The sequence below is a fragment of the Homarus americanus genome, unplaced genomic scaffold, assembly GCF_018991925.1.
Source record: "Homarus americanus isolate GMGI-L3 unplaced genomic scaffold, GMGI_Hamer_2.0 scaffold30535, whole genome shotgun sequence".
Taxonomy (NCBI): Eukaryota; Metazoa; Arthropoda; class Malacostraca; order Decapoda; family Nephropidae; genus Homarus; species Homarus americanus.
The window spans coordinates 10,895,208-10,922,472 of NW_024732440.1; the positions used below are offsets into that span (position 1 = coordinate 10,895,208).

At 43.5% G+C, this 27,265-nt stretch overlaps 1 protein-coding gene across 2 annotated transcripts in view; it reads right to left on the reverse strand.

The window, feature by feature from the left end:
* Window positions 1-172: 172 nt before the first annotated feature.
* The window catches only part of LOC121868820 (multifunctional procollagen lysine hydroxylase and glycosyltransferase LH3-like), a 37,097-nt gene continuing 10,004 nt past the window's right edge, over window positions 173-27,265 (reverse strand). The window contains exons 2-14 of one of the 2 annotated variants that reach the window (XM_042369780.1): window positions 25,763-26,106; window positions 25,505-25,575; window positions 14,264-14,358; window positions 13,509-13,868; window positions 12,787-12,932; window positions 12,516-12,640; window positions 9,478-9,600; window positions 8,545-8,655; window positions 7,890-8,229; window positions 6,301-6,405; window positions 2,883-3,026; window positions 2,416-2,538; window positions 177-1,398 (exon numbers count right to left, since the gene is read on the reverse strand). In XM_042369780.1, the coding sequence (XP_042225714.1) occupies window positions 1,222-1,398; window positions 2,416-2,538; window positions 2,883-3,026; window positions 6,301-6,405; window positions 7,890-8,229; window positions 8,545-8,655; window positions 9,478-9,600; window positions 12,516-12,640; window positions 12,787-12,932; window positions 13,509-13,868; window positions 14,264-14,358; window positions 25,505-25,575; window positions 25,763-26,106 (2,264 nt within the window). In that variant the 3' untranslated portion in view covers window positions 177-1,221. Of the gene's footprint in view, window positions 1,399-2,415; window positions 2,539-2,882; window positions 3,027-6,300; window positions 6,406-7,889; window positions 8,230-8,544; window positions 8,656-9,477; window positions 9,601-12,515; window positions 12,641-12,786; window positions 12,933-13,508; window positions 13,869-14,263; window positions 14,359-25,504; window positions 25,576-25,762; window positions 26,107-27,265 lie in introns of both variants that reach the window. The other variant, XM_042369781.1, reaches the window with a different exon arrangement.

Sequence of the window (27,265 nt, forward strand, 5' to 3'; positions counted from 1 at the left end):
AATTGCCCAAAAACCCATTGAAACAATGGTTTCGGTTAACAAGCTTTTCGGTTAACGAGCAACCTTCTAGAACGGATTGTGCTCGTTAACCGAGGGACCACTGTACAGTACAGTATTGTTCGTGAAACTAAATCATACATTTTAAGTGAAACTTTTAGCTGTAATTTTATAATAACCATCTACAGTATTTCAGTACCTGTAATAAGGGCAAACTCTCCATAAAGTGTACCTTCAGTAATCCCTACATTAACCTTGTGGCCACCAAAGTACAATATAGGGTATAGGCTTTGTGAGAGTGGGCTGAGGACCTCAGGCTCTTCCATTCATATTTCTGGTAATGGGTGCACAGTACACGAAACCATTTGTGTTGGTGTATAAGACAAATGTAATTTTAGAAGGAAATATTTATTTTTGAAGATGCAATACATTAATATTTACCTTTATAATAATGGAACCAATCATTAGTGAAGTAGAAAAGAAAAAAATATTTCTGAAATGCCAGTATTCTGTGGGTCAACTTTTGTTGAATTCTCTAAAAGGTCCAAATTATCCAATGTCTCAAGTTGGTTGGAGAATTTGTGCATTTTGTCAGTGATTTTTTTCCCAGCAACTCAAGTTGGTAATTCACACAATACAAAAAGAGCAAGCCTGTGTGGCTCTAACACAGCCTTATTAGGTATTTTTTTTCTTGAAAGCAGAGGGCTCTTTAGGTCAACCAATAAGTTTAAGGCTCTTGGGGTTCATGAGAAGTCCTGGATAAAGTGGGATACTTGTTAGACACTTCTTATTGTGAAGGACTGTGTACGATGGTTTAAGCGGTGTGTGTGTGCGCTCCATGTTTTGTTTTTACCCGGTGGATAACAGTTCGAAAAAGGCTGAAATTGTGCAAATACCATACATCAATGGACACTAAAGTAATATTATCAACTGATCATATTGTCATGCAGTCTAATATTAGTTCAGTACATCATGTTGGAGACCCAAATTGTATTTTATCTGATGGCAGGAATTCTGTTATCAAACTATGTGTAAGTTACTCTTGAAATCATCACTAGACTGTGATATCAACACCTTTTGATTTTTTGAGAATTTACCTATACTGTACTAAGAAACATACACGAAGGTATTAGCATGTTTTTACAATACAGCAATCAATAATCACAAGAGTGCCAAGACTCTAGTTAATTTATAAACAATGACTGGGTATTATCAAGAGGTGAATTATTTCCCTTGGTAATTAGGTATCTCAGTATCTATGTGAACGATCATTTTGTGGAGGCTGCCGTCGGTGACATTGTGCAGGATCTTAGGGTGGGTGAGGCGACCTGGGAATACCAGCACATCACCTACTTCTGGCTTCAAGCGACATTTCTGCATTGGGAACTCCAGCTCACCACCCTGTGAAGATATAGTACCATATATTAGTAAGTGTTCCAGGGCAGACAAGAGTGCACTGTTTGCATATTTTAATTCTTATTCAGGAAATTATGCCAAGTTTGTACTTCGTTTTCTTTAGTACATTGTGGAGGAGGATTACAAGGCGGTAATTATGGTCAAATTATGTCTCCTGTCACATCACTGCTTGAATTTCATAGGCTATTGCTATTTATGCAGCTGGTTTTTTTATCTATAAACATACAGTACTGTATTGATATTGCATTACTATTATTGGTACAGTATCAAGTACACTGTATACTTGTATTGTCAAAGCAATTTGAGGCATTTTATTGTTTATACAAATACAGTAAAGGATTGTAATCTGGCATATGATGTACTGACTGGCAAAATTATGCTGCCCTAAACAAGCATTAATTCCACTGGCCATCATCTGTGTGAGAGCTATCCAGCAACTTGCTATGGTTTGCCAATTGGCTGGTAGAGGCCATGCTGTTTGTTTGCATCCGCCATTGTGGCACATTATCGCCAGGTTGATACTGCCTTTATTAATATTGGATTATCTACCCATCCAAACAAAATAGCAACCTATTTAAAAGAATATCAAGCATCAAATGAGACATTTGATTAAATGTTTTACAATACTATACATATAACTACACTATACAGTACGTACTATACTGCACTGCCATTAGAAAGAAAGGAAAGCAGTAGAGGACTTAAGGGTGCCCAGGACTGGCTGGACTTTGTATGTAAGGAACAACTCCACTATGAGCTGTGTCATGTCAAATGGTAAAGATGGTAAAATCTGTCTTACTTATTGGGTGATTGCGAGAGTCAATAGCAATAAGGCATCTGTATGGATGAAAGACACTTGTATATACTGTATACAATTCTGTTACTTTCTATTGGCTTGCTCTCTTGTGTAGTCAAAATGTTAGAAATAAACTTTGTCTCTAACCTGTGATTTCCATACCAACCCCCTCTCCACATCTGGTAGAATTAACATGGCATTAGTACCTGGTAGTGATGTGAAGGGGTGAGGTAGAAGTGGAAGGTAATGGAGGATGAGTCGTGGTGCTGTGGGAGGCCAGCTATCTCCCCCAGACGGAACCTGGCCACCAGTGAGTAAATTACCTTATCCTGCAAAGGACCAATATTTAACAAGAGAATGTTATGACAGTGCAAGTGCTCTACCAATTTGTACTAATATATTTAATGTATTAACCAAAAGCTGTTAATATACAGAATTTTTTTTTTTACCTCGGTGTCTCTTTGATTATTAGGTTTATATACAAATATATATTTTACAAGAAACAAAGGTAACACACACACACACAGCCATGGAGGGAAGGTGGGGCATTGTTCATGCAGGGATACTGTAGGATATCCCTTAAGAACCAGTAGTCTCAAAAAAATTAAATTGAGGCCACTCTTTTCCCCAGACATTCTCCAGTTTGATACAAGGTCCTTGTAATCAGACTTACCGGTAAACTGAAAGGGAAGGAAATGAGCTGTTGGTGCTTCAACACCTCAGTGAAGAGGTTCTCCAGCAGGCGGTCCAGTCTCAGCTGTGAGATCCACTGGGACACTGTTGGCACCTCTTCCAGGCCCGTATCCTTCCTTGAGTCCTACAGAGGGTTATGGAAGATTACATAATACAGTAATTCCTCGTTAAACGTTGTCCCCGATAACGCTGTTTCGTTACAACGTCACTATTCTTTATATATCCATGATTAGGACAACATACCGTCGATTCAGTATAATGTCGTCACAGACTACTTTGTATGGCGCATTTTTTGGCAAGCTATGCTCTCACTCGAAGAGCATCACCAAGCATCGCCAGTTTTTGTTAGGCTTCCACAGTGTTCGTGCGTGTTTCAGTGTTTTTGCTCTTAATACTGTACTCTAACCATTCGAAATGGCTTCCAAACGCCCATCAAGTGCTAGTGATGCTAGTGCTGTGAAGAAGCAACTTAAGACCATTAGCCTTGCTACAAAAAATGGAGGTTTTATCCCGTTTTGAGAAAGGTGGGCGTGCGGTGGACATTGCTGCTTCCTTAAGTCTAACCCCCACACGGACAAGATTAAGGCTAGTGATGGAAGTGGTACTTTTCTGAGTGCAACAAAGGCAAGTCGTGCTCGAAGTTCCGTGATTGAAAAGATGTTGAACCTGAAGTTGATGTTGAAGCTGCTTATAATGCTGAATTTGATGGTGTAGCTGAAGTTGATGGTTTAGGCCTTCGAATTATAAAGCTGTCGAAAGAACCTTGCACAGCTGCTTTATTCTCTCTTTATACTTCTTTATGTAGAGGTCATTTGCGTTTATTTAAATTTTAATGCTTTGTTCTGTTCATTGCTTGCTCCATATAATATCCACAGACCTCTCACCATTTTCATATCGTTTTAACACATCTAGTTTCTCAGCTAAGCTTATACACTTTCTATTAGCTTTTGAAACAACACTACCATCACTTGCTCTTTTGCTCATGTTGAATAGGGACGCAAAAATGCTGTAAGAAACTTGAGAAAGTTTTTCTCCTGTTCCTGTTCCAGATGTGTGAAAACATAAGGCCCGCCAAGCTCCGAATGTTGTTTACCACTCATTAGCAAGGCAGCTTCTTTGCGCAAGGCGCTCTTATTTTTTTTTACAGTAATTTTTTTTTTTATAATACATATCAGGATTTAGTTATTATTTACCGGGTATATGAAAATGTAATTTTATTTTATTTTTCTTATATTTTGATCGTAAATACGAATGAAATAAGGACGTAAATTGAATTGGGTCCTAAATTAACTAGGGTTTTAAATATGAAAAGTTGTTGGTCGAACCGTTGTTATCAGAGGCTTTACTGTACAGTACAGTATTACCCCGCTTAACATGGTTTCGCTTAGCACATTTTACTGTATACGCGGTGCCTCGCCACAGCCTAACTTTCACTTAACGCTGGTTTTTTCCACGTATACCGGTGAGTGTCCGGCTCCAGAGCTATTTTTAGATTCGCCCCACCCCCCACCCGCCACCCTCCACCCGCCACCCTGCCTGACTGCCTGTTTTAGCTCATAAAATTCATACAAATTACCCGGCCAGAATATAATTTACATTGCTGGAATTCTTACAATATGATGATCATTTTGAATATAAACATCATAGATTTTGCATTAGACATACAAATTTTAGATATAATGTTTACTCTGAGTAAATATGTTATTTTTTGTGCAAAATATATGACATTTGTATTCAAAATATTCCTGGTCTTACAAGGAATCCAGCAATGTCAATTATATTATCCTAACTTTAATCTGAGGTATTATTTAATACAAAATGTTAAAATTTAGTTTTTTCACCCAACATCTCTTGAAGGGAGGATTGGTGGGGGGTGGGGTGGGGGGGAGGGTTGGGACTGACCAGCATGGTTGGAAGAGGAGGGGGAGGCAAGGTGGGGTACTTTGATTGACAGATAGTGTCTTGAAGAATATTTTTTTTTTTATTAACTGAAGATATTTGTTTTAGCTCATAAAATTCATACAAATTACCCGGCCAGAATATAATTTACATTGCTGGAATTCTTACAATTTGGTGATCATTTTGAATATAAACATCATAGATTTTGCATTAGACATACAAATTTTAGATATAATGTTTACTCTCAGTAAATATGTTATCTTTTGTGCAAAATATATGACATTTATATTCAAAATATTCCTGGTCTTACAAGGAATCCAGCAATGTCAATTGTATTATCCTAACTTTAGTTTGAGGTATTATTCATTAAAATTTAGTGGTTTCCCCCCAAAATTTCTCAGAGAGGGAAGAGCCAGCAGTGTAGTGTGAGAAGAGGGCGAGGGAGTTGAGTCCATTATTTGAATGGACATTAACTTGGCGACTGTATTTCTCTATTTCTCTTAAGTATTAATTGTGTGCATGTACCATCATAAAATTAAGATGTTATTTTTACTACAACATAGTTATGTGTCTTCAAAAAGTGGAGTTTGGGGGTCGGGCTGGTTCCTATTGGAATTAATCCCATATGTTCTGTTGTTCACTTAACGCGGTTTTCACTTAACACGGTACCCTGTGGGTTTTATCGACCGCGTTAAGCGGGGTACTACTGTATACTATTTTCTATAAAAATACCATTGACTTTATGTATATGTAATGTATTTCATGGGACAAAGGGGGGCTGGGGAACATAACTCCCGTATTTTATCTATTTCTTAAAGGGAAAACTGATTCCATTAACGTTGTGGTTTTCAGGAACGGAACCACTACGATAAGCGAGGACTTACTGTGCTATGTCCCTCCCAAGGAGAGGAGCAAGAAATGGTGGAAGATTGCTTGTGGAATGTATCATGGGGAATTGGTCCATGTGGAATACATCTGGGGAATGGGTCCATGTGGAATGTATCATGAGGAATGGGTCCATGTGGAATGTATCACAAAATTAAAGGTGCAATGATGAAATATATTGAGTTGGTTCTGGAAAAAAGAATCCCAACATTCAATAAAAATTAAAACGAATTAGAAACTTAACTTAGCAATGGATGTGTTTTAAGTGAAAGAGAAGTAGTTGTTTATCACATTTACTGTATTTTATGAGAATATCCTCTTCTTTTATTTGTCATTAATATTTAAATCACTAAAGCTTATTTTTTATCTTATTAAAGTCACTGCAACTCCTGAATGATTATTTTTTAGATATATTAGGATCCTTTTGACATACTTGATTCAGTGGATCAGGATCAGGCCATCAACAAATTATAAAATATATTTATGTTATCCAACAGAGAAGCCAAGACTTGGTGCTGAGTATCAGGGTCTGAATAACAGTGAATGAACAATTGACAAGCAATGATTCTGTCAGCCAATAACTAACACAAAACCTGGAGTGGGAGTGGACTGACCAGAGAGGTGCCCTTAGACCACTGGTCGATGCGGTAGGCCATGGAGAGGAGGTCCTCGGCGAAGACCGGGGTAAATGTGGGGTACTGGTACACCTCGTCACACGGCTACCGAGACGACAAACAAACATTGTAAACCTTAAAGAAGCACTTGTATATACATATTTTCAGCTCAACAAAACTCATTTTAATACCTAATCCATCAACTGTTTTCAGCTCTCACCATATCTTATTTCTTTCCTCTCCAAATCCTTAATTAGTGATGTCAGCTCAAGACACCCAAACTATGTATGGCTCCCTTAGTTACTACATTCTTAGGTGATAGGTCCTTACAACACAGTACACTAAAAAAATCTGATTTAGTTTCCAAACACAACACATATACTGTGTGTGTGTGTGTAGAGTACTGGAGCGCCTTTAAAGTCGAAAGATCAGTGTTAGACCAACTTAGAAATAGTGAGATACCTTCGAAGCAATACTGTGGATCAGTAATATGTAATGCCTCCACCTCACAAGACGAGGACACTGGGTCGATTGATAGATTGATTTGTATATAGTAGTCACCTGATGTCATTCGAGTTTAAATCACAAGATGTCAAAGCCACATAAAAGAGGACCCTGGAAATCTGTCAGTTTGGTGTTGGGTCACATCCTTGCTCTTGTATTCATCATGGAGAGCATGGAAATACATACATACATACAAACATAATAATGAATAATAATGGTTGCCCTTCGTATAACAAGGATGGCCGGCCCAAGGGCCACCTCGGCGTGAGTTTGTTTAAGGTGTAAATGCTGTCGCCAACACAACAACCACACCCTAAGTTAACGAGCTGCATAACCCAGTGTCAAGGAATACCCTGTAGTCCGAGAAGACCAGACAACTTGCCAACTGCATTGGCTTACCATTACCCAAGAATATAATCTGCAAATCGATTAACATCCAGGTCCCCAATTACTGCTGGGTAGACAGAGGCCAATGGCGTAAGGAAGCTGAAATGAATTGAATTGTCCATATTTTCACCCTGCCTGGGGATCGAACCTGGGTCCACTTGGTTGTGAGGCGAGCATGCTGACCATTACACCACAGGTCGCCACACACATACATATTAGTAAAGAGTGGATAATAAACTCATATTGTTAAACAGAAACCTCTATTTTAGAGCAGTTTCTTCAGCTGATGCACAGAAACAGCTAAACAGAAGATACTATTGGGTGTTAAAAATGTAGAATAAATACAGAAGTAGTTTACATATTTCATTACAAATTTAATCTAAAAGCACAGGTAATAATATTACTGTATGGAATCCCTATGTGTGTCTTCTGGGTATATTTGAGTGATCTTGTTCATGTTCTCTCATTTGTTTTTGGCACTCAACATCTCAAGCTTATCATTTTAGCCTCTCACTACAACCCTCAACTGTTGACCAGGTTGGTTCTACAAGAAATCATAATCTTGGAGAACATTTCACTTTCCTTCATAACCTTGGAGAACATCTCACTTACCCTCATAACCTTGGAGAACATCTCACTTACCTTCGTAACCTTGGAGAACATCTCACCCTCATAACCTTGGAGAACATCTCACTTACCCTCATAACCTTGGAGAATGCCCCAGTAATAATCTCTCGCCAGGTAGGAGTGAGGTAAATGTAGTTCCACAGAACAGGATTTGACTCGAGGGTGAGCAAATTTTGTGTGTTGACCTGATGGTGGGTGTTGTTGGTCAGAATACCAATGTTGGGCACAGCTGTTGTTGCTACCATGGGCACGCCAGCCTCCCTAAGAGCGCTGCAGAAGGCTAGGTCAGTGTCCGGGTGTGCATGTGTCTTGGGTACACTGTGGGCGTGTGTGTAGGGCATGTTGAGACGCTCCAAGATGTCGCGATGGATGACATACACGCCTCGGATACATGAGGCATGCCAGTATCCGCTGTTAGCACAAGAATATTTAAGATAAGAAGTAAGACGTGAGAAAATTAATTTTAATTAGATTTTTTTATAGTTAACATCTACTGTCATTTACTACCAAGTGCAATAATTCTTCATTTATGATGTGTATATGCATAGTTTTTATGTCACGAATCATCTTTTCATTGTTAGCTCTGGAAACTCTAGAATGATACATCGGTCCAAGGGAACGTGACCATACTGATCCTCCCCTGACATAACTAACTCTCATTTAGAGCTTCGTATCAACTTGGTCTCAGGAAGACAGAACCTTCGAACTCCCCGGTGTGTTCCTCACCGAGCACTGGGCTGGTTGTTCATTAGGGCGGCGTGGTCCCAGGAGTAGGTGGGGCTGGAATTGATGCCATCAATGTCTCTCCAAAATGATGATTCAATCCCTCGTTGTACTCTGCAAAAAAATGGGAAGATAGACCAACAGACCGAGACATCAATACTGTATACCTGTATATTAATTCAGAAAAATCGTCATAAATTCACATGGGTTTTGCAGACCATATTGTTGATACTGAAATAATTACTAACTACTGTACAGTACAGTATATCCAATTAGAAATAACATGATGGTTACAAATACATAATAATTAACTGATTAAAAGTATGGTAAGCAGGTTACACTTTCAAGATTAACAGGTAAAAGGAAAGAGAGAGAGAGAGAGACAAGAATAATTTTAAGGGAACGTGAATGTGAGAAGCATTTTTGAGTTAAAGCTGACACATCACTTTTTCAAAATCATTTGGGTATGCTGAAAATGAATGCTTTGTTTGCCAGTCTTGATTTTGCTGTTTTCTTGGTGAAATTTCTAAAAGAAAGTAGCCACAATGGGAAATTTAAAATGACCATCACTTCTGAATGGAAGGGAATAGAGACATGATCATTGCATCAAACATCATGAGTTTGATGCCTACCAGCACACTGGACACATGAGAATAATGTTCAATATGTTGTGAAATTAGTGTGAGGAACATTTTTATTGAAAACAGAGAAATTGGTGGTCTGATTCCATACCATACAGTGGCCATTTTAATTTTGCAATTTCAGTATGAAAACAAAATCAAGGGTGGCAAAAAAATATATACTGTATATATTTGTTTCTAGCATACCCAAATGATTTTGAAAAATGGTTTGCCAACTTTTCCTCAAATCTGCTTCTAACACTCTAAACACATAACAACGTATCTCAGTAATTCCCCTAACCTAAGAGACACTCACCTAAGGACAGGGGCCAGCACGGGGTGACCTAGGTGGAGCAGCAGGGCGGGGATTTCATTGTTAAGGAAGGCATATGAGTCAATATTGATGAACCAGTGACACCCCAGCCGTATACACTCTTGCCTGCCGGGAGGTGGTGGTGGTACAGTAGTAGTATTAGTGGTGATTGCATTACCGGTGGTGGTAGAAGTAATGGGAACTTAAGAGGAATTTTGGGCCGAAAAAGGGATTTTGACAAAGTCTTTAGCAGAGTTCATCCTTGACCTGTTGATCAAGAATCTGGTGTCCAGAGACAGGAAAGGGAGGATTTTTTGGGGGGCCAAAAAGTGGAATTTCTCCCAAATCTCACAAGAGGATGTTCTCAACCTACTAAAGGAGGATATGGTATCCTGAGATACCAAGGGGTACCCATTAGAGGAGTTTGGGGCCGAAAATTTGATTAAGGCCAAAATTTCAAACTCCATGGACTATTTGGACAATTAAATATCAACATTTCAACATTTCGACAACATACAGTAGTACCCAGTGGTCCCTCGGTTAACGAAATTTCGGTTAACAAATTGCCTTCCATAAGAATCTTCAATTTGGTTAACGAACAAAAATTCGATTAACGAAATCCTTACAAACATCACGTTTTGTTGTGAGAATCAGCTGATCAGCTGAGGGGGTACAGTGTGGGGTACGGGTGGTTTGGTTCGCACTCAGGATGGGATGGAGAAAGGAAACTCAGTGCTCTCTGTATACATGTTGTATTGGATGTACAATGCAGCTTGGTGCTGGGAAGTGGCAGCGTGGTTACAAGCGTGATGTAGAGAGAGCTGGTTGGTGAGGGTGCTCAGAGGAGGACAGCTTGTGGGTCGCCATGCTCGCTGGCGAGAGCGAGGGCCGCCAGGCAGCGGCGGAGGAGGTGGTGTAGCTTGCTGCGGCTGTAGCTAGAAGAAGAGAGAGCTGGTTGGTGAGGATGCTCAGAGGAGGACAAGCTTGTGGGTCGCCATGCTCTCCGGCGGGAGCGAGGGCCGCCAGGCAGCAGCGGAGGAGGAGGAGGAGGAGGAGGTGTTGCTTGCTGGTTGGTGTAGGTAGAAAAGAGAGAGGTCACTACGAGGTCAGGTCTCTTATAGCGGAGGTAGGCGTGGGTAGATAGTTGACCCCCGCTCCGTGGGCGGCGCTGGTTGACCTAGACCACGAGGCATACACTGGGGAATTCGCGGGGTCGGCTACTCAGCGACAAACAGCGTTTGTAGGGGAGAAATCCACTGCAACAGTACTCAGCCAATTCAGTAATCTGTTCTATGTTTACTTTCGTTTCCAATGGAGTAAATATCAATAAAGTTGTGCTAGTTAACATTTTAGAATGTTTTATATTAAAATTATTAGTCATTTTAACATTTATTTAACATATTGATAATATATGCAGTACAGGCTCAGTCTGGCTTTGTTTACTGTCGAGAGCAGCCATTTTGTTGGTGTCTTGAATATTTTTGCATTTTTCATTGAAATTATTGGTCATTCTGAACTTTAGTTAACATATTGACAATATGTTGATTTAAATAAAATAATCTTGAATTACACCTAATGAACTTAAAATTTTATTGGTGAAATAACTGCATCAAGCATGGGTCCCTGAAAGGTGATTTCTCCTCCAGCCCCACTTCCTTCTCTTCTCCCTTCTCCTCCCACTTCTAATTCCCATCATCATCATCAACCAGGAACCTTCTACATACATACCTCAAAGTAAGTGTACTTTACTGCATTTTTTTTTTACTTTGTATGTACTTTTCGGTGAGCTGGAACCAATTACCCAATATCCCATTGAAACAATGGATTTGGTTAACAAAATTTTCAGTTAATGAAATGACCTTCTGGAACGAATTGTGTTCGTTAACCGAGGGACCACACAGGTATACTGTAATCTTAATCAGCATCTAAAAGAGTACCTATTGTATACAGTACTGAGATTTTAAGCAATATTAATTTTTCAGCCACTAAAGAGTCGAGAGATATACTCACAGGGCAACTTGTATATGTACAGTATTAAGAAAAATACTGTCAGGGTAAAGAGTACAGTACAGTAAGTTGTTTCATTATAATGTCGCTACTCTTTAGATACAAATAACTTTGTTAACGTCCCGACGACTCGATATAACGTCGTTTTTAGCATCGTCACGGACTACTCCTTATGAGCATTACCCTCTCTTGTCTTGGCGTGCTGCCTCTAACTCGTGGCAGCGTCCCCAATTGTCGCCAGTCTTTGTTTGGCTTCCACAGGAATCGTACGTGTTTAAGTGTTTTTGCTCTTAATACTGTACTCTAACAATTCGAAATGGCCTCCAAGCACACATCAAGTGCTACTGATGCTAGTGTAGTGAAGAAACGACATAAGACCATTAGCTTTGCGACAAAAATGGGGGTTTTAAACCATTTTGAAAAAGGGGAACGTGCGGTGGACATAGCTGCTGCTCTAGGTCTAACTTCCACAACAGTGCGTACTATCCGGACCAACACTGACAAGATTAAAGTTAGTGCTGGAAGTGGTACTATTTTCTATAAAAATACCATTGATTTTCTGCATATATAATGTATTTCATGGGGCAAAGGGAGGCTGGGGAACGTAACTCCCGTATTTTATCTATTTCTTATGGGGAAAATTGATTCCGTTAACGTTGCGGTTTTCAGGAACGGAACCACGACGTTAAGCGAGAACTTACTGTACTATGAGATAAATTGTACTATATATACTCGGGGATAATATGTATGCCGTAATATAATTGCAGGATATACATACAAACATCTGCTTTCAGGATAAGACACATAGCTTAAGGTAAATATGCTAGGAGATATGCCAACATGATAACAGATGTGCTATATATACTGTAATATAATCTATCATGATAACATTATATGCTACAATATATCATAACAGATATATGTACCGGCAGGACAACAGGTATACCATGATGTACACCAGTAGGATAACAGGTATACCATGAGTTATACCAACAAGATTAACAGATATACACCAGCAGGATAAGTATACTCACAGAATCTTATTCCTCATGGCTCCCTCGTCCTGGGTCTCTTCTCCAGCCTCCAGTAGCGTCACGTGACTGTCTCCTTCACGCAGATGCTGGACAAACGCCTCCACCTCACCCCTGTACTGTTCCACCTACACCAGGTATAACATTATCATTACCATTACTTAAGTTACATCTAACATTAACTTTACTACTACAATCACTACGATTATTTATTCTTAAATATCAATCTACCGCACTAATATGGATGATGGGCGAGGGTGAGCGGATGACTAACCTGGTTGTAGAGGTAGAAATGGGTATGATGTGGGTGGAGGCCGTGCTGTAGTAAGGACTGGAGAGTGGTGTTGAGGAAGGGATGGGGTCCTCGTACACCCACCGCCACCACCACCAGTCCAGGCATCTTCATGTGGATCTCGTTGTCTGTGGTAATGAACTATGTTATCTTGAAATTGTTTTGTAGAAGTAATAATAACAAAAGCAGCAATAATAATAATAAATATGGATTAGGTTAGGTTAGATAGGTTAGGTAAGGCAGGTTAAGTTTGGTTAGGTAAAGCAGTTTAGGTTAGGAGAGGTTAGAAAGGACATAAGGTAAGGTAGGGCAGGTAAAGCAGCATAGTGTAGGGCAGGTAAGGTAAGATAAAGTAGGGTAGGGTAGGGCAGGTAAGTAGGTAGGTTAGAGTTGCTTCGTTTCGTTTATAATAAGATGAGCGTAAAGATGCTGAGGCCGTTTCCTTCAGCAGCGACCCTTAAGGTATTATCCATCTGTTCAATGATGTTTTACCTGTTCCATGTAGAACCTACACTTCAACGCCAATTATATTATGTAATATACGTGGGCTGCTGTACTCGGATTCAATAGCATACATCTAATTCTCAGATATACTACAGTACTCAACAAACCTTAAATTACCATCATAATGATTAAAAACTCAGATTACAATTCTGCCTCCTCCTGGATGCGAGGGGGAACTAAGTTTTGTCAGTGACACTGACCTGGAGTGATGCAGGACACACAGCCGTGATCAGGGTGGTGGGCGCCCGTCAGGTAATCAGACAGTGCCAGCAGGAGAGCCCGGGCGTGAGAACTGGTGGGCAGGGCCAGGATGATAGGCGGTGTGTGTCCCTTCACCCGCAGCTCGTACCGTCCCTCTGTCACGTTGAGGTGGAGTCCCTCATGGTCCATGTTGGACACATCATCCAAGACGTGGAAAACCCGGCTGTGCGTGTCCAGCATAGCTCGAAATTGTCGACGCAGGTGATCATTCTGGTGCAGTTCTTGGGCCAGCTGAGCTAAGGAGGTAACACCGGCATGGCGCGCAGCCCTCTGCAGTGGCTGTGACCAACCTGCCAGAGCTGTAACAGGATTAATTCGTTCACATGAAAATTTTCCTCTCTGTCGGTAAAATTTGTGTTATTGTAATCATACGTAAATCGTGACCTCATTAAGACAGTACAATTGTCATACAAGTTTGCATTGACTCAGCATGTATTGTATGCATTAAACTACACTGTACTGATGCTTGTCTATACAAAATTCGTAAAGGAATCATTGTCTTGACTGTAGCGCCAAAACAATTTAATTTAGTCCCTTTTATGTTGATTTATTTTATATATTTTTTCTAGGCCCTATTGATGATGTTAGAAGTAGTGGACATCCAACACAGAGTGATATCCTTCAACATACAGGTATATTTTTTACTTTAATCCCTTTTGCCACATAAAAGTAAAAAGTCAGGTGCAGGACTGACCGTGAAGGTGATGGTGTGGGAGGATGATGTTGACCCTGGCATCCCGCAGCCTCTTCACCACAGCCGCCGCTGTCGACTGTACCACGCCCTCACCCCTGGGAGAAGAGAAAAAAAAACAATTTTCGGTAGGCAAAAAAGGAAGATTTAATGAAAAGGTTAAAATTCGGAAAAGGTCGACCACGGAACTTCATATTTATATTTATGTTGAGAGATTGGGGAAAAATAATACTTTTTTCTATTACGTTTCCGAAGGAAATTTATATTTTTTGAGTGCAGTTGTACCCCGCTTTACGCGGTTTCACTTTACGCAATTTCTCATATACGCGGTGCCTCGCCAGAACCGAACTTTCACTTAACGCGGTTCATCTACCCATATACGCGCAGAGTGTCTGGCTCGACACTATTTTTAGATTTGCCCCACCCGCCTGCTCCCTCCTCCGCCTCCGCCTGGCCAAGCCGCGCGGTAAGGTTGCGCAGTGCATGTCTCTGTTGCGTTATCACTGACGTCATATGACGTATCGGACTGTGATTGGCCATGCATCCCTACCCCCCTCTGCTGCTAGCTGTAATTGGTTTAAAGTAACATGACGTGTCCACCCGGGGAGGGAGGGAGGGAGGAAAGACGACGCTTGACCTAGCTGCGGCAGTTTCATCCCTCAAGGCCACACCGTGTATACGTGCATCTATTGTTCTGTGAAATGGCTTCCGCCGGACCACCGCCACCAGAGAGAAACCTTTCCTTACCTGGACCCAGCCGCCCTAAGCCAAAGAAGATACGCCGTTCCCTAAGCTACGAAGTGAAATACCAGATCGTTAAAGATTTGGAGAAAGGAACACGTCAAGCTGATCTCGCGCGCCAGCATGGAGTGAACGAATCTACGATTCGTACTATTAAGAAGGATGCAGCCAAGATCAAAGAGCACATGACAATCACAAAGTCTGCAGGTGCTTCAATGATGAAGCATTCCCAGAACAAGGTGTTGCTAAAGGTGGAAAATTTGCTGGTGAGTTACTTGATTCGTCAGGCGCGACGCAACATGGCGGTGGACACGCGATCCATTCAAGAGTATGCACGTGAACTGTACGCAGCAGTGTCACGTAAGATGGGAATTGCAGAGCCCAAACCCTTCAATGCTTCCTCTGGTTGGCTGCATAGGTTTAAGAAGAGGAACAAAATCACCAACATCAACATTGGTGGTGAAGAAGCGAGTGCTGACCGTGTGGCGGCTAGAGATTTTCCTCCGTTCTTACGTGAGGTTATGGAGGAAGGGCAGTTCACTGACGACCAGGTGTTCAACATGGACGAATCCGGCCTTTTTTGGAAAAAGCTGCCTACCAAGACCTTCGTTGTCCAGTCTGCAAGCAAGGTTCGGGGTCGGAAGTTGCAGAAGGAGCGCATCACCGTCCTCTTTACCACCAATGCCTCCGGTACCTGTAAACCAAAGTTATCGGTGATTCACACAGCCCGCAAGCCGCACGCCTACAAGAATATGGACATGAACAAGCTTAATGTCCACTGGCTAACCGCACGTAAGGCGTGGATGTTCTCTGCTCTGTCCCTCTCCTGGTTTGACGACTGTTTCGTTCCAGACGTCAAGAAATTCTGCGAGCAACAGAATGTTCCATTCAACATTTTGTTGCTCCTTGACAACGCACCAGGACACTCGCCCCTACTTATGGATCGTCACCCCAACGTAAAAGTGGTTTTCCTTCCTCCCAACACTACGTCATTAATCCAGCCCATGGACCAGGAGTTAATCTGCAATGTTAAAGCTGCATACTCGGCAAAGAAATTCAAGCTCCTGAACGACTCTATCAACACCAAGGATGAGTTGCGCAAGCTGGGTGACACCGACAGCGAGAGTAAAAGCGACGAGGACAAGGAACAAGAGGTGGTGACTCAAGAAGTTCTCGTCAAACAGTTTTGGAAGAAATTTAACGTCAAACAAGCTGTAGATTTCTTGGTGGAGGCATGGGATCAGCTGTCTATTGCTACGATTCGTCACGCATGGAGGCATGTGTTGCATGGCATACCAGGTGAGAGGAGGAGTCAACCTGTAACTGGTGAGGTTCAGACTGTTGCAGTAACAGTGGACCTTGCCAGAGAAGCTGCGTACAGTATTACAGCTGAAGGCTTCTCCGAGACCACCAACGAAGACATCCTGGAGGTGATCAGAGATCCTGAAATGACTACCGACGAGATGTTGGAAGATGATCACGTCAGTGAAGAGGAAGATGGTGGTTCAATCTCCGAAGAAAACAAGTTAACGCATAGTCATATTAAGGGTGCCATCGAGTGTGCAGAAAAATTGAAGCTCTTCCTTTCCAACGACAATGACGATGACCGCTATGAAGTCTTCCATACCCGGCTGGTGCAGGCTATGGAGCCGTACATCAAGGTGTATCAAGACAACATCAACACTAGCCATCAAAAAAGCATTACCGAGTTCTTCGCCAGCAACCCACCACAGCCAGCCAGAGCCAGTGATAGTGACAGTGAAGTTGACTTTGAGGGATTTGTCAGGGAAGCCCTGACAACTGTAACTGATAGTGACGGTGATGCACCTAGTAATGGTGATTCACCTGAGGGCCAGTAATCTGCCCTCTGCCTCGGAACCAGCCTCCATCCCCGTATGCCGACCCATCTCTTCTTCTAATGTAAGTGTTACACCTAACTTTTAGTTTTCCTAACCCAACCTATATTTTTCCTTACTTAACCTTTATTTTTCCTAACCTAACCTCTTCTATATACTTGTTTGTGCATACCATCATAAAGTTAAGATAAAATTTTTACTACAACATAGTTGTGTGTCGTCAAAAAGTGGAGTTTGGGGGTCGGGCCAGTCTCTATTGGAATTAATCCCATATGTTCTGTTGTTCCATTTACGCGGATTTCACTTAACGCGGTACCCTGTGGGTTCAATGGACCGCGTAAATCGGGGTTGTACTGTATTTAGGACTTTTCCATTTCACTCAAGATTGTTGCTGTCTGACTCTTGTTATGCATGTTCAGCCAATCAGTGTTGCTCTCGGTGTCATGTTCCGCCAATCGGCGTTGTTCTTGGTGTCATATGATGCTCCTGTCCAAAGATAGGAAAGCTCGAGCTTTTGGGTGTCCGTGTAATAAGGGCCTCTGAGGCAAATGGTGTTGGTATCGGCGAGAATGTTGTCTGTTTGTTTACCGAATACGTCAACTTCGGTGGTGCCAAGTTTGTACACAGCAGCCGTGCCTTACCTGTGTTTCCTCTGCGGAAAATCCAAAGAAATTCATCCTACTTTTATATTTCATTGATTCCCTCGACTTACGACTGGGTTAGGGACCCAAATCCAGGTCGTAAGTCGAGTTGGTGGTAAGTCGAAAATGCGAAGATAATTCATAGAAAATCTAAAATGGGTGTCCCTTTTTCTTCAAAGCACCACAAAACTCTCACTTTTAAGCTTGCCAGCCATTTTAAAGGGAATTACAAGAGAAAATTTTTTCAGTAGCCTACATAGCACAATCACTAACGTTGGGACTCGAAAACACGTAATTTGAAAAAAATTTGGTACGACTGGGGTGGTTGTATGTCCGGGTGGTCGTTAGTCGAGTAGGTTGTAAGTCGAGGAGTACGTAGCTGTATAGTACTTCATGACAGCAACTAAAGTGAAATATTCTGATACAGTAATTTGTTACTATAAACTTAATAAATCCATTACAAATGAAGAAAATGAGATGTCTTAAACAAGTTCAATTTGATTGTTACTTACATCATGCATTCATTTTGTCTTAATAAAATCTTTAAATATTGAAGGCATATTATTTCTAGTCTGCCTCATTCTCCCGCTTGTTATCAACGAGTCATTAGAATTTGGCTCTACATTAGTCTTCAAATTTTCAGACTCTGTCTTGCTGTGGAGGAGACAAATTATTCATTTCTTTGTTATGTTCTTGTGCCTTCTTAGGACTTGCTTGATTGATATTTGTCTCATGTGTCTTCTTCCCATTCTCCATAGTCCTTCTTATATGAGATCTGTTTCTCCTAAAAATACCTGCCTCACTTTCAGTTAAGTATGATCGATGATCTAATTACCTTTATTTCCAATCTTTCTTCTCTGGTACATGTGGTTTCATACGTACTGTTTCATCGTCTGACAAATTATTCAAATCCTTGGCTCCTTTATCATAATACCATTTACTTCTGATATTTCTTAAATGTTTTCTCTTCTTGGCAAAATTAGTATCAACCCGTTGTGGCTGGAGAAGCTTACTAGACATTGGTAGTAATGTTCGTGTTCTTCTGCCTAAGTTATATTGTGCTGGACTACATTCATTGTCTTGTGTGGGTGTGTTTCTATAATCTAAAATAAGGATCTTTATTACAGTCTCTACACCGCAGGATGGACACCCTCGAGCAGCTCTGCTCCTCCATGCCTGCTGATGCTCCTGTTCCTGCCCCACCACTGTGCCCTACCAACCCCCAACGTCTTCATCCCACCTCAGACACCGCTGCCAGCTCCCAGCACAGTGCACCTCCCCTCTGGTGGTACCATCAATGCTTCGGTGCTAACGCTAGATGTTGTGAGGCCCCCTGCAACTACTCTGGAAACGGCATCGACGGGGATTGGTAGACGCCACAAACTCCGTCACATCAGGCGTCTCACTGCTGCATATCACCGACCGCATCTCCGGCAGGAAATTCCTCGTTGACACAAGGGCTTCAGTCAGCATTATTCCTCCCTCACTACGAGACACATAGCAGCAACCCTCATATGACCTGTTCGCGGCCAACGGTACCTCCATCGCCTCCTACGGCGCGCGCATCCTCGCCTTAGACCTTGGTCTTCCCAAGACTGCACTGGTCCTTCGTGGTTGCAGACGTCTCTCAACCCATCCTTGGCTTCGACTTCCTCACCTTCCACAAGCTCGTTGTCGACCCAAGCAACTTCTGCCTCATCCATGAGCCTACAGCACACATGATCCGGGGTACACGTGCCGCAGTCGCCGACACTATCACCTGCCTCTCGCCGTCCAACAAGTTCTCCCTGCCCAAGGAGTTCAAGGAACTTTTCTCACCCCGAGTCTCTCCACCACCACCTACGTTGGGAATCTTCCACCACATCGAGACTACAGGGCCTCCAGTCTTCTCACTCCCTCGCCGCCTTTGTCCTGAACTCCTGAATGCAGTCAAGGCGAAATTCAACACACTCCTGCAAGACGGCATCATTTGACCTTCAAAGAGTCCCTGGGCATCTCCTCTTCACATGGTTCCAAGGCCATCACCCAACCACTGGAGGATATGTGGTGACTACAGAGCCCTGAACCTCGTCACCAAACCTGACAGGTACCCTATCCCGCATGCCCAGGACTTCCACCACAAACTCCACGGCAAGACCATCTTCTCGAAGATCGACTTGGAGCGTGCCTTCCATCAGATTCCAGTGGCATCTGCAGATATCCAGAAGACCGTCCTCTTCGAATATGCCTACATGAGTTTTGGACTACACAATGCAGCTCAGACCTTCCAGAGGTACATGGACCACATGCTTCGCGACCTCGACTTTGTTACTGTCTACAAAGACGACATTCTCGTCGCATCTCCGACGCCTGCCGAGCATCATCACCAACTACAGCTCCTTCTCCAACGCCTGCAGAACAACATGAAAGTTCATCCCGTCAAGTGCGTCTTCGGTGCCTCCTCCATCGACTTCCTCGGTCACAAAGTCTCGTCGAGCGGCATCAAACCCCTACCACAGAAGGTAACTGCCATTAAGGAGTTCCCCAAACCTGAAACAGCGAAGAAGCTCCGAGAATTCCTGGGTTTAGTTGACTACTACCACAGCTTCATTGCCGAGGCTGCTAACATCCTCGCTCCTCTCCACGATCTTCTCAAGGAACTCCCCAGGACGTCTCACAAGCCTCTCATATGGACTCAAGAGACTTTTACAGTATTCACCACTATCAAGCAGCACATCACACGCCTTACCCTGCTGGCTCACCCTGCCCCCAACGCCCGGACCACTCTCACAACAGACACTTCTTTTACTGCCGTGGGCGCCGTCTTACAGGAGGTCAACGGAGCTCTCATGCTCATTGCCTTCTTCTCACAGCGGCTTCAACCACCTCAACTCAAGTACAGCGCCTTCGATCGAGAGCTCCTGGCCATATATCTTGCTGTCAAGCATTTCCAGCACTTCCTCGTGGCTCGTCAGTTCACCATCTTCACTGATCACAAGCCCCGCGTCCACGCCTTTTCAGCCTCCCAGACACATACATTTCGTGCTCTTCGCCACTTGGCTTATCTCGAAGTTCACCAGCGACATCCAACACATCAAGGGCAGCCACAACGAGATCGCCAACACCCTCTCTCGTTATATATCCAGCATTCTTCCCTCATCTACACCCATGGATTACATAAAGCTTGCCGTAGCTCAAGAGAATGATGAAGACTTTGCAGCATACAAGACATCTCCCTCAGATCTCGCCCTCCAAGAACTACCCGTTCCCAGCTCGAACATCAAGTTGTGGTGCGACATGTCCTGTGGGCAGCCTAAACCGTTTGTGCCTCACATCCATTGCCGCTCCATCTTCTACCGCATCCATGGTCTCAGCCACCCACTGCCTTCTCACGCAACGTGTCATCTGGCCCGGCATCAAGGCTGATGCTCGGAAATGGGCTGCCCAGTGCCTGGCCTGCCAGTCCTCTAAGATACATCGACACACACGGGCTCCCTTAGAAACCTTTCTTGTAGCCAAAGGATGCTTCCAGGTAGTGCGCCTCGACATCGTGGGACCTCTTCCATCATCCTGCGGCAACACCTACATCTTCACCTGCATTGACCGTTTCACCAGGTGGACAGAAGCCATTCCCATGCCTAATGCTACAGCAAAGTTAGCCGTCAGCACCTTCCTGTCTGGTTGGGTCTCCCGTTTCGGTCCTCCCATGACTCTCATCACTGACCAAGGAGTCTAGTTTGAGTCTCACCTCTGGCATAATCTCCTGCAGTTCCTCAGCACTTCCAGACACTGCACTACTGCTTACCACCCTCAATCCAACGGCATGGTAGAGCGGTTTTATTCGCAGCTGAAGGACGCCATCAAGGCACAGCACGACCCCTACAGCTGGATGGATGCTCTACCCCTAGTGCTCCTTGGCATCTGCACATCACACAAAGAGGACATGGACTGCAGCCTAGCAGATCTCAACCTCGGCGAGCCCCTTCGCCTACCTGGGGACTTCTCACTTACTCCTGACCTTGACCACTTCACTCCTGCCGTCCGTCACGACCTACTGCAAACACTACGACATGCAGTTTCTGCATTCAAAGCTACTGCCCCACGCCAGCCTTCCCATCGCCCTGAACACATCCCTCCTGCACTACTCAAAGCCGAGTATGTCTTCATCAGGCGCGATGATCACCACAACCCACTTCAACGCCCCTACGACGGACCCTTCCCGGTTTTTGCACGGTCAGCAAAGTTCCTGACTATCATTCGCAATGGCAGCCACGATTCCGTTAGCATCGATCACATGAAGCCGGCCACCTTACCCTATGGGCCCCCAGCCCAGCATTATCCCGAACAAGCCACACCTGCGCCAGTCTGCCCACAGTTGCCACTTGCAGCACCACCTTGTCCACAACAGTTCTATGTGCCCTCCTTTCATTCTGAGAGACCTACTGCTCCTGTTGAGGATCAGGCACCTAGCCCTGTGGACCCAGACATGCCACCCAGCACCCCCAAGGAGTGTGCACCTGCCGCCAAAAAAACACCACATTCCCTCCAGCAAACCATGCCTGCGCCCCCTTCACCTGTCTGGTTACCATTGCCGCCTGCAGCACCCTCTTTTTTTTCCCTCAGGTACTTAGTGCTCCTGACCCTGCTCCTGATGAGGATCCTGCATCCGGCCCTATGGACCCAGACACCCCACCCGGCGCCCCCGAGGACTTTGCACCTGCCGCAAGAGAAACACCACATTCCTCGCCTGTTCCTCCCGCCGTTCAACCTTCTCTATTCTACAATCCTCCTTCTCCCTTTGCTTCTCCCACAGATTTTGTGTCACTAGACGGAGTCGTCACCCATAGCAGCCGAGTGGTTCACATCCCCACCCGTTCTGTCTCACATGTGGGATACAACCCTGCCGACAACAAGTTTCCTGCAGCGCTTGTGGGGAGAAGGGTGGAGTATTGTAGTGGATACTCTCCCCTACAACTGCTGATTGGTCACTTGCCGTCCGCTTACCAGCCAGCCAGCGGCGAGTTCCACAAATCAGGCCTTGCGTTTGAACTGTGCGGTGATTGGTCAAGTGCCGCCTTCATCTTAGCCAATCATCAGCATTTCTCTTCTTTGCATTTCGATTCTTGATCCGGCAGAATGATATAAATACCCCATGCTTCGCCGTGCTGTACGACTCTCTAACCCTCTCTCACCATGAACGGTTACGAGTTTGATAACGTGGCGCGGATACGCCGACCTGCCCCAAGAAATTAAACCTCCTAGTTCTCAAGAAGTTCTTTGAAACTAATGAGATCGTGGGGGTCACCAAGGTGGAACGACTGGAGCTCCATGGTGACATCAAGATCACCTTCGCCGAGAAGGGTATGCCCGTACAGCTCGCGGAGATCCCAGACATCAACGGCATTCCATTTAAAATGATTGCCTACAAGTAGGACAACCTGAAGCTGGGAGTAATCTCCCACGCCGAAATTGCCCACGTGGACCAAGCAGAGCTGAGTGAGCTCCTCAAGGGGCAACTCCAAGTTGTGAAGAAGCTGTCCGACACCACTGCCCTCATCGGACACCATACAACCTTACCCAAGGAGGCTCAACTGGCGTGGGTAACTGTGCCAGTCAAGCCCTACTGCAGACCGAAACGCTGTTACAAATGCCAGCACTACGGACACACTGTCAACAAGTGTGAGGCGTAGGAGGACACCTGCTCCCTGTGCGGCAACCCCGGACACCGCTACACGGTCTGCCCCAACACAGTAAAAAAATGCGCTGCCTGTGGCGGCCCACACTCCTCCGCCGATCGAACCTGCCCGAAATGGAAGGAGGAATGCAGGATAGCCAAGGCGCTACTCGACAAGAAACTGAGCTACAAAGAGGCCCTCCTTGCTGTACGCGCCCAAGACAAGAAAAAACCAGCAGAAAAGAAAACCCAAGAAAAGAAAACACAAGAAAAGACACACGCCACACAGAATCAAGAACACCACGAGGCCCGTGGAGCTGAAGCCCACGTGGTCAACCTCACCGTCTCCGACTTCTTCCACACCTATGAGGACATAAGACACGAGGAAGACGAACAACAAGACCCAAACACGAATGAATGGACACTTCAAGAGAGCAAGAAGAGGAGGAGAGTTAGAAGAAAATCTGCATCAAGCTAAGAAGAATACCAAGACATTTCCTCCACACAAGAAAACAACACACACAATCTAGCCGACCAAGCACTGAGAATCCATGGCCCAACCCAACACGCACCTGACACAGGAACACAAGAACACAAGAAAATAAGGAGTCTGCAACAGGCCGGTTGGCCCGTGCATGGCAGCTCCCGTCGAGAGCCACTACCACTCTCTATCATCCATGAATCTATCCAGCCTCCCCTTGAAACTCTCCAGAGTTCCCGCACTTACTACAAAGTTGCTAAGCTTGTTCCACTCGTCCACCACCCTATTTGTGAACCAGTTTCTTCCTATCTCCCTCCTAAACCTAAACTTATCCAACTTGAATCCGTTGCTCCGAGTCCTATCCTGCTCGGATATTATAAGAACTTTATCTATATCCCCTTTATTGATTCCTTTCACCCACTTAAATACTTCTATCATATCTCCCCGCACTCTTCGTCTTTCTAGGGAATGCAAGTTAAGTTTCTTTAACCTATCCTGATATGGAAGGTTTCTAAGTCCCTGAATCATTTTTGTCATTCTTCGCTGCACCGACTCTAGTGAATTTATATCCATTCTATAATAGGGGCACCAGAACTGAACCGCATAATCGAGGTGCGGCCTAACTAGCTTGACCTGACGCTTGCCTGACTCTGTCCTGTCGCCTCCTGGCCGCGTCCGGGCGAGTTGCTGCTGCCTCCAACTTATACTCCCTCACGCAAGCGGTGTTTAGCCACTGCACCTATTCTCTCCTCCTAAAATTCACTTCAATCCTCCCTTTATTCTTCTCCTGAACCTCCTTCCCCCCTGTCACTAGCATTTTTCGATTCGATTCGATTCGTGCTGTACGCTCCCAAGACAAGAAAAAAACAGAAGAAAAGAAAAATCAAGAAAAGAAAACCCAAGAAAAGAAAACTCAAGAAAAGACACACGTCACAAAGAATCAAGAACACCACGAGGCCCGTGGAGCTGAAGCCCACGTGGTCAACCTCACCGTCTCCGACTTCTTCCACACCTATGAGGACATAAGACACGAGGAAGACGAAGAACAAGACCCAAACACGAATGAATGGACACTTCAAGAGAGCAAGAAGAGGAGGAGAGTAAGAAGAAAATCAACTTCAAGCTAAGAAGAATACCAAGACAGAAGACCAAGACATTTCCTCCAAACAAGAAAACAACACACACAATCAAGCCGACCAAGTACTGAGAAACCATGGCCCAACCCAACACGCACCTGACGCTTGACCTGACGCTCACCTGACTCTGTCCTCCCGCCTCCTCGCCGCGTCCAGGCGAGTTGTTGCTGCCTCCAACTTAAACTCCCTCACGCAAGCTGTGTTTAGCCACGGCACCTTTACCTCCTTCTAAAATTCACTTCAATCCTCCCTTTATCCTTCCCCTCTGTCACTAGCATTTATGTCATGTCATGTCGTGAAGGTCAGACAACACCACGTTCTTAAGCAGAGAAGACCTCCTCTAAAGAAGCTCCTCCACAGCAACTCCTCTACCAAGCAGCAACTTCCCAGCACCAGACTGTTCTGTACATATAATGCAATATATATATATATATATATATATATATATATATATATATATATATATATATATATATATATAAAACGCCATTGTGAGTTTCCTTTCTCACCTCCATCCTTAGTGTGAGATCTCCTACATGTACGTATGTATGTGAGCCTAACAAAGAGAAATAGACAAACACAAAGAGAAATTAGACAACTGGCCACATACACTACTCTACAGTGCTTATGTGGTATGGAAATTAGACTTGAAAATAATAAGTGCCCCAGAATAAAAACAAAACAAAAAACAGTTAAGATGATCATGTAAAGGTATGAGTTTAAAAATGTTTCTTACCTGGGCAGGAAGATCATAAGGAAGTTGTCTCCGTTTTCGTCACAGCTGGGAACTTCACTGTCCTCATTTACCTTTAGGAGGAGGAAGCGGGTGGTTAATAATCTGTCTTTGAGATATCACAGAACTATCCACCATTACAAGTCAGTGATATTTTTCGGTTATTCAGATTAATATAAAGTTATTACAAGTAAGCTCGATGATATCGCCCAGTGGTGTGTGTGTGTGTGGGGGGGGGGGGAACTTTACCTCAAGTCTTACCTCGATGTTATAGTTGAAGTTATGGGCGGAGGCAAGAAGCTGTTCCTCCTCCACACGGCCCCTAGCCCACCCGTTCTCCAAGCCTACCACCAACCGTGTCCTGATCTCCAAACCAGCTTCGCCAATTTCCTCTATTTCTACTGCACTGCTGTTATCCACGTCATTTTCCTCATCTTCTGTTTCCTTATTCACGCCACTTGCCTCGCTGCTTAAATCCTTAATTTCCTCATCTTCTTTTTCATTATTTTCCTCGCCCAAGCTTACGTCATCAGTCTTAGAAACACCTGCAGTGCTTTCTCTCGTCTTCTCAGCTTCAGTTCCTCCATCCCGTTCAGCAGCTTGTTCTAGGGTAAGAAATTTGTTATATTTACTTGTGTTGTAGGTGTTTTCCTGTTTGTCTAGGCGCTGACATGTTATGCCAGCACCGGTAAAAAATAATTTTATGCACAATTTGCAATACCCTGCCATTAACTCATGATAAACAACGTCTTACTGCTATTATTTCTGTGTGTGTTGGTGACTGGCACGCAGCTGTCATTACACTCACTGGAGTGTAAGATAAACTTATACTAGCTTTATTATTTAGAGTAACGTAGTGAGATACAGATTTGGATTCGATTGATTCAGATCGATACGGAACCGACCAAAATGGATGAATAATAGACTCTTAGATCTTCTAGGGAAAAAGAAAGGAGTATATAGAAAAGTTAAGAAAGGCGAAAATCACTTACTTGGTTACTATCAGAACCTAACAAGACAGGTAAAAACAGAAATTAGGAAAGCAAAGAGAAATTATGAAATCAAGGTAGCAAACGAATCGAAAAATAACCCCAAAGCTTTTTATCAACTGTATAAATCAAAGGTTAGAGATACAATAGGTCCCCTTAAAACTACGACAGGAGAAATGACTGATGATGAGTTAGAAATGTGTAGTACGTTAAATAGTCATTTTCGCCCAGATTCACAAATGAAAACCTAGCACAGTTTCCAGAAGTTCATAAGGTATATAACGACAGTATAGAAAATATGTTGATGAATATCAATATTACTAGTAACGATGTGCTTAAAGTAATTAACAAACTGAAGCCTCATAAATCGCCTGGTCCAGACGAGGTATATGCTAGAATATTAAAAGAATCTAGAGACGAGTTGAGTAATCCATTAGCAGTTTTATTTAATAAGTCATTAGAATCGGGCCTAGTACCAGAAGCTTGGAAACTTGCAAATGTAGTTCCGATTTTCAAAAAAGGTGATAAATCAATTGCATCAAATTACCGTCCCATTAGTCTCACGTCAATCATAGGCAAGTTGCTTGAGTCAATTATTGCTACGAAAATTAGAAGCCACCTTGAAACATTCAACTTAATTCATTCTTCTCAGCACGGGTTCACCCAGGGACGTTCTTGTCTCACAAATTTGCTTAGCTTTTTCTCAGAAGTATATGAAGCTGTAGATAATAATAAGTTATATGATATAATTTATTTAGATTTCAGTAAAGCATTA